General features: G+C 31.7%; 1 protein-coding gene across 1 annotated transcript; it reads right to left on the reverse strand.

The window, feature by feature from the left end:
- Positions 1–314: 314 nt before the first annotated feature.
- On the reverse strand, positions 315–3,596 carry LOC120165754. The gene is made up of 4 exons (XM_039175201.1): positions 3,255–3,596; positions 3,112–3,165; positions 1,805–1,930; positions 315–849 (listed from the first exon to the last, which is right to left on the reverse strand). The coding sequence occupies exons 1-4, from the start codon at positions 3,594–3,596 to the stop codon at positions 670–672; spliced, it is 702 nt and encodes a 233-aa protein (XP_039031132.1). The 3' UTR covers positions 315–669.
- Between the last annotated feature and the right edge of the window lie 5,009 nt (positions 3,597–8,605).

The following is an 8,605-nucleotide window of genomic DNA, read 5'->3' on the forward strand; positions in this document are numbered from 1 at the left end:
GCATTGCGATTTTGTTGGTCATTTTGGCAAATCCGAAAAAAGTTGGTTAAAATCGTATTATATGGAATTTTTGGTCACTGAGGTTATTTTCTCTTTTCAAATTTACAGCCAAACAAGTTTTATTCAACATTTTCTATTTTTTAAATTTTAAGAAAATGGAAATGAAACTAACTTATATTTTCTAAAATCAAACGACCCTAAATGTCTATTTTTATAAAATCACAAAATATAAAATTTAAATATGAAAATTTTGTTATATCACGTATTAAGTTCGAATCCAGATAACCGATTTCTTAAGATCAGATACGGATCAATTTTAGTAATTGAAATTTTGGATATCCAAAATTTTGGATTGGATAATATCCTGTCTCCGGAAATGAACACCCGTACTTCAAACCAATATAAGCTTAGGATTTCACACTTAAAACTACAACCTATATAGCTTATGAAATGGAACATTTTCCATGACCAAATTATTACCATCCTCTAAGTTTCCTTGTAAACAAAGACACTACAACCCAGAAAGATGCTATACAGTACAGGTGCTAATGGCTACATGAGATTTTCAAGAAACCAAACCTCAGACGAAATGAGCAAGAACTGCATTCCAGTCTCGTTCGACTCCATAAAAAAAGTGAAACATCACTTGTATAATTTGACAACATCTTGTCACTTATCCTCAAACTCGACATCGATAATTTCTGGCTCCGACTTTCTTGAATTGGAGCCCTTGCTATCCCTGCGAAAGAAGCCTCCTTCGGATTGCCATACAATGTTTCCGCAGCTCGCACATCGGATTATTTGGTTTTTATAGCCAACAAACTCTCTCTTACAAGCTGGACAAGCACCCTGTCCAAATTTTAACATGGAATGGTTGGTAAGCCATTTTAAATAATGTTTTACAAGTTAATAGAAGGTAATAAAATAATTTCAGAACACAAGCCCTTCCAAAGCACGTCAACATAGAAGGTAATACTTTTTATTTCCTTACAAAACCATATACAAGTCAAAAGTTCTTTAAGATAATGCTACATTCTGCTAAACAAAACACAATCTTATACCCTAAAAGCTCCATATTTCTACATGAATACATTCAAAACCTTGAAAAACAACATTCAAGAACTTTTCAATCTAATCCACTGAAAAGAAAGCAAACAAATAGAAAGATGAGGACAGCAAAGAAAGTTTTATAAAGTAACTTGATTAATAAAAGGGTTAAAGAATCTAGAATCCTGAGTAAAAGAGTGGCTAATTACCATCTACATTTTCTTTTTTTTTTCAAATTATTTCCCCCTGAAACCAAACCAACATAAATATGTGCTAATAGAATAAAGATCTGCCTATTAAGGATGTGCTTAATTATACACATATCAATGTTTGATGGACTCTATCATAGTACCATTGTTTCATTAACTATTCCATTTAAAATTATAATTTCTAGTTTTTCTAAATTGTAGTCTATAATTCATAGTTAACAAGAATGAAAGAGACATAAGAAGTCACGAGCATTCATCATCACCATTCTGCAACTAAAGGACCATATTACAGCAGCTTCAACTGTAATCATCAGTTATTCAGAATGGCAAGTAAAATATTTGTTCAGCTACAGAGTAACAGACAAAGTAGCCTAAAGAATCACAACCAAGAAAAACTTTAATTTGGATCCTAAAGATCCACATGTTAAAGAACTCACCTAGCATCACCTTTACACGTAAAAAAAAAAAGGTAATCAAAACTAAACAAGCTACACAAGTCCTCCCTTTGTCCTGCATTACATGAGTCATCTTACAGAAATAAGTGATACCTTTATAACAAGATTATTGGCAACAGTCCCAATGAGAAGCGGTCCAGCAAACGGCAGAATCCATGTGGCAAATATTATGCATCGAAACATCCAACCAGATAATGCAAACCAAAGGAAGAAAATTGTCTGCAAACAGATAAAAGAACTTCTATTATCCTGAAAGAAATAAGCTAGCAAACCCAAGCAAAAAAGTATTTAGATTTTAGAACTTCCCATAAAAATAAAAATAAATCCAAAGGATTTTGACTAATTTTCTCTGCATTGAAGAAAACACCTTGGAAAGATTAATTCCAATGCAGAAGATATTGATGAATGAGAGTCATAAGCATCGGGACTATAGCCAATTACTTTAATATAAGACCACTACACAAACAGATAGAGAGCTGACATGACATGACAAGAAAGATAACATGACACTCACCCTTAAACATAGGCCCAACATAAAATAATAGGCTTATCTCATGAACCCCCAAAATGAAAGCAACAAACATCTTTGGCATATGAAATTTTCTATCACAGGCAACTTGAAATAGGTGTTGAAGCTTAACTGCTGTGCAGGCAGCTATAAACACCAAAGACTAGTGATGTCGAATATCTGCTACTTAACCAACGTAAATGTCCCATCCTTTTTAATTAGTTACAGACAAGATATTGGATATTTGCAATTTAAACTACACATCTCAAGAGTTTTGAACTTCACCAATTATTTAACATTTAACAACCACCACCTGCAGCTACCAATGTTAATAGCTTCTTTCACAATATAATTGTTTTTAAACCAGATAAACATAACAGACATGGAACAGGGGATGCATGAACATAAGTTATGTCAGCATCTATGTTACTAGGACTCCAGGGTGCATGTCAAAGACAGGCATGTGTCTCATGCGGGTACAGTCAGATTTTTTAAGTTTTTCATGTATTTGGAGAATTCTTGAAGGTTATATTCCCTTATCTATGTATCAGAAATGGGTACTTCAACAAAAATTAAGAGTCCAACCAACATACATATATATATATATAAAACATTTGCTAGCTTTGTCTAATTCTTTATTCTTCTTCTTTGGTTTCCTTCTTTCAAAACCCAATTGAGCATTTAGAAGTCTAAATTGTAATATTTTTGAAAAACTAAAACTCTAAGATTCAACTTTCATAGATAGTAAAATACAAGATTTTACTTCGCATCGTAGAAAATTAAGCATTTAATCAGTTAGAACATATCGCAATTTACTTCTTTTACTGTATGAAAAAAATTATTTCAGAATTAGAAACGCAATGTAACTGAAACTAGGCCAAATGTTGCTTACAGCAGAACTTCTTCCCAACGGAGTATCCAACAAATCATTCAGCTGCTTCCTGTACTGCAAACATATCAATAAAACCCCCAATAAGTATTGCAAGTATATAAATTCCAAGAGAAAAAGTAAATTAAATTTAAAAAAACACCAACCCTAGGCCAATTTCTGCTAAAATCCATAGAAAATGTCCGCCAACGTAGTCTTATCTCGAACTCCCGGTCAATCTCACGAGCACGGTCCGTAGCAGATTGGACGGCGGAGGATAGTTGGCGGGAAAAGGAGTACTGGCGGTCTAAGCGTTCAGCGTTCTTTTTAGTTTCGAAAACGAATTGCTCGAAGCCGTCGTTGGCGGTTCTCCAGGCGTCCTTCAAGGCCTCACCGGAGGCCATGCGGCGAGTGAAGGCGTCGAAGTCGCTCCTCCTAAAGGATCGGACAAATAAGGGGCGCCGACGGTGAAGGAGACGAGGCTGCGGTTGAAGCTTATTGCGTGCCATGTCGTAGATGGCAGAGCTGTGGCCATAACTCAGACTCTGAAATGGTGATTTTTCAATTTTTCTCGCCCTTTACCCCTTTAATTGTTTTCGACTCCAAATTCTTTTCTTTAGTATTTAAATTATTTTTGTTTAATTTCAATCATCTAATTATTATTTTTTAAATCATATTTAATATTATAATTTTATTTTGTCATATATCGTTAAAAGATCGCTTATATCATAAATAAATACTTATAGTATATTTTATTTTTTATTTAAATACTTAAAATATTTTTTTTTCAAAATAAATACTTAAAATTATCTTTTTAGTCAAAATAGATACCTAAAATATTCTATATCAAAATAGATACCTAAATTATTTAAACTTTTTCATCTAAGTTGTAAAAAAACTGACATGTAACATTGATTAAAAAATATTTTAGGTACTAGGATGAAAAAATTGAATATTTTAGATTTCTATTTTGAGAAAAAAAATATTTTAATTACCTATTTTGACCAAAAAGATAATTTTAAGTACTCATTTTGATAAAAAATTACTTTAGATACTTGAATAGAAAAGATATTATACTTTAAGCGTTATTTGTTATAGCTTTGAAAAATTAACAAAACTATTGAAGTGATATATATATTTTTTAAAAGAACTCAATAATGATGTGATTTTATCTTATGGTGACACATCAATATCATTATTAATTTTGTAGTGATGAATAACTAAATTATAACTAAATTATAACAATAAATATGATTTTAAAAAATAATTAAATGACTAAATAAAACAAAAAAAAGATAATTAAATATTAAATGTATAATTTACCATTTGTTTTAAAGCATTGGTAAAAATTAAGATTCTTATGCCTGATAGTCTAAAAGTAATTTTCAAAATCATATTTTCATCGTACTTTTTCAAAAATTACCAAATTAGTCGATTTCTGAACTTGTTAAATTATAAAAAAAATCTGATTAAATTAGCTAATTATGTAAATATTAAAAACGACATTGTTATCGTATTATTTAAAAATGATTACGTCAATAATTTTATTAAAATTTTAATAGAAGAAAATTAAAAGAGAATAAAAATATAGTAATCTAGATCTAAACACACATATGTGCGTATTACATTGTTTAAATCGACAACATTTTTAAATAATACCTTAATTAACATTTCAAGTAATCGATTAAATCGATCGAACCAAATTTTTTTCAGTTAATCGATCGGTTAATTTAAATTTGACCAGTTCACGATTAATAAATTTGGTTATCAATTAATTTGGTTCGAATTCGATTAATTAACCAAAACTTTTAAATATTTAATATATTATTTATAGCTTTAAAAGTGTTTAAATTTTAGTTTTAACCGAATTAATCGATTGAATTAACCAAGTTAATCGACCAAATTAACCAAAAATATTAAATAATTAATATATAATATATATTATTTCAAATTTCTGTTAATTCAGTTAAACCGATCGATTAACAGAACTTTATTAATTCGATTAATTATTTTCGAAAAAAATTCAATTCAACTAACGGTTAAAAAAATCAGTTAACGAAATTTTATTTGGTTTAGTCGATTAACGGAACCGACCGATTGAACACCCTAATTTTATCATGCCAAACTTTAATACAATTATCTGAGACCCAGGATAGGGCTTTCGCTTTCTAACCCTCCAAAAAAATACACACGACATTGTTTGAAAAAATGAAATAAAAAGAAGGAACGTACACTAAACAGTAAACACCCATTAATCAGAAGATCAAAAGTAAGACTTTCCAAGACCAATTTAAAATTACCACTTAGGAGAATGGATTTAAATAATGTTATCGGAATAGTGGTCGTTGTATAGCGGGTTTGATGCCTTCTGAAATCGTTATTAAGGGTCTCAATCATAATTCTTAACCTGCAACTAAAAACGTAACCGCAACCTGGTCCAAATGGTAGAGCTCATAGTGGTAGATTAGGAGTGATGGCCCTGATCTCAATCCCTTGGATAATGAGACCACCCTTCCAATGACCTCCCTTGATCTCCAAAACACTCATTTCCAGATTCCCCTCATCAATGCATCCCTCATTGAAGAGCTCCCCCAGCTCCACCTCCAGCCACCCGTCTGGTCTAGTCTTTGGGAGTTGATCATCATACCTGGGTGTAGGCAGTTGGTCTTCTTCAATCTGCCAATCATGTAGTCTCGGTCCTCTTTCAGGGTCCAAATAAGAAGCTCTCTCTCTAACTTCACCGCCGGCAAATCCAACACTAAGTTGTGCAGGGTAGAATTCGAATCCGTAAATGTCGTGCATTTTGTACACAAGGTAAGCCTTGTACAACGTCAAGGGTGAAAGCATGGAGATACTGATCTTCCCACGGATCTCAAACCAACAAACACTCAGAAGCTCCGGTATCTCTTTGAACCTATTTTAACATCAAATGTTTTACATGTTGACAACAACAATAGAGAAGAATTGCTAGAAAGAGTAAAAGTGTACTGCAACTCTCATCCATTAAAGTTAGATATGACAAACTTGATTTGAATCCGATTATTTGAATCGTTTTACCTAACCCGAAACTGGCCCGAATTTTAATTGGACCGATACAGATCCAACTGAAAATAATCCGAATTGAAAGTAATCCAAATCGAAAATAACACAAATCAAAAGTAATCCAATTCAAATTGACACCCAAAAAATGACCCGACCCGACTTACCATAGACCCAAACTAAATCCAAACCAGATTGGATCTTGGCCTGAATCAACCTGAACCAAAGAACTAATACAACCCGAAATAATTCAACCCAAACCCGATTCAAACAACTTGTTTGACACCTCTAATTGAAGTTATGTTAGAAACTTTGAATCCTAGGAAACAACCAAATGGATAAAATATTTGTAACTTTTGTAATATTTGAATTCGAATTCATATAGTTTTTGTATTAAATCCAAATATAATCATGCATATCTGAGTCCAATTGAAGAAACATGAAGTATCCAAATTAACATTCCTAGAAGCATTGGAGTGATACCTGGACTCGGGTATAGAAATCCATGTCCAATAAGATGGTGTGTCGCTCCATACGATGTGGAGCTCCCTGGGAGACACCATGTAACATTTCTTCCCACTCGATCTTTCCAGCGACAAACTCTGTTTCATCCAAACCACCATTGTTAAGAAAAATATTCAAGCAGCAAAGCCATGGCATATTTTATTATTATTCACTCAAAATTTCTTCTAAGACTTCATCAAAAACTAAATCCAATTTGATGAAATAAGAACAAGCATGAGACATAAGTTTACATACAAATTGAAATCTCATATCTTGTTAATTCAATCACTTAAATTTGATAATGTTTTATCCCAATACACTTTCAGATATCAGAAATTAGAAGGCAAAAATCAAAATCACAATGATTTTGCTTTCCGAATATGATGCATCCAAATTTCAACCTTCAAATCTCCAAATTTTTAACTTGTACATCCCAAAAGGAAGTTAAATCACATAACAACGCAACGGAATTCTTAGTTACAATTAAAAAGAATTAAGCGTAGATAGTGAAAGGATGAAACTACCATTCGTCCACCATGGATGAGTACAGGGTTTTCACAGAGGCTGAGACAAAGCTGTTTCTTGGAAGGGAAAGAGAGCGGCGAGGGGATCAAATCATGGTATCTGGACGGAAAGAAGGATTCCCAAACAGCATCGGAATCGGCGACCGATTTAAAGGTGGTTGAAACAAGTGACAATCTACAGGCATCTCGAGGCGAAGTAAAGGAAATGATGACGGCGATACAATCTTGCGGGAGAGCATTCAGATTGAAACTGCAACACCCAACCTCTCCCTTCCCTCTCCTTCCATTTCAGAAACCACGGATTGATTGGAATATGTAAATTATATATATATATAACATAGGAAAACAGGGTAGGGGGAAGCGCTAAACTTAGCGGTTAAGTCATTGACTTTTTTTTTATAAATTAATTACAAATTGAAAGATGAGGCGTGGCAATCAATCCCTAAAAGGAGCTTTTGTTTATTAGGAAAATATATCCTAAATCACTTAATTGTATTTAAATGATTATTTTAGTTATTAAATTTTTAAAAATTATAAATGATCATTCAATTTATTTATCTTTTATAAAATAAAAATCACTACTTTTATTAAAAATAAAAATATTGAAAGAAATTTTAGTGAAGGTTAGATAATCGTAAACTAAACGCATAATAAAAATATTTTCTTACAATCATTAACACAATAAATTAATCACTTAAGACCATACAAAGAAAATGTTAAAAAATTTAACTAAATAAATTCGAATAAAATGTAGACACTAACATATTTGACTACATCAACAGACAAACCACAAAATGTATCAAGTTATTGAAAGACCACCAACAAACCGTAAACCAAAACCAAATAACGTGAGAAAATTATCCATGAACACAAATCGCATATCTAAATCTAATCCGAGGGACTAAAGCAAGGTGATCAACATGATAACAAATAAGAAACATTTTAATCAGACGTGGCGATGTGTATTTCACCCCTGAAAATAATAATAAACGAAAACAACAGTTAAACTATCGCAAACATGCAAAAAGATAGAGATAAGGTAAAGTTATTAAAAAAATAAAGATACAATATTATAAAAAAAGAAAATAATGAGACCGATTGTCGATGACAAATACTAAAGTTAGCATCGGCGTCGCCATCAATCACAACGATAAAAAAGAAAATTAACTAGCAACGATACAAAGAAAATAGATAAAACTTGGGTTGAAAACCCTAATTAAATATATAAATGGTCGTTAAATTTTTGAGCAAATTACAAATTTCATCATCAAATTTTACTCTCTCCTATTTTACTCACTGAACTTTAAAAGTTTTCAATTTTACTCACTTAATATATTGAGTTTTTATCACTGAACTTTACTCTATATTTCTCCTATTTTAATCACTCCAACATTAAACAGTTAATGACGTTAAAATCGACATCATTTTTAAAAAAACTAAAATTTTAACCA

The sequence above is a fragment of the Hibiscus syriacus genome, unplaced genomic scaffold (assembly GCF_006381635.1).
Source record: "Hibiscus syriacus cultivar Baekdansim isolate YM2019G1 unplaced genomic scaffold, ASM638163v2 tig00111612_pilon, whole genome shotgun sequence".
Classification (NCBI taxonomy): domain Eukaryota; kingdom Viridiplantae; phylum Streptophyta; class Magnoliopsida; order Malvales; family Malvaceae; genus Hibiscus; species Hibiscus syriacus.

Coding starts and splice junctions, on each gene's coding strand:
- LOC120165754 (XM_039175201.1), bottom strand. CDS start 3,596: ATGGCACGCAATAAGCTTCAACCGCAGCCTCGTCTCCTTCACCGTCGG. Junction 3,166..3,254: donor TTAGCAGAAATTGGCCTAGG/GTTGGTGTTTTT, acceptor ATATGTTTGCAG/TACAGGAAGCAGCTGAATGA. Junction 1,931..3,111: donor CGTTGGGAAGAAGTTCTGCT/GTAAGCAACATT, acceptor ATCTGTTTGCAG/ACAATTTTCTTCCTTTGGTT.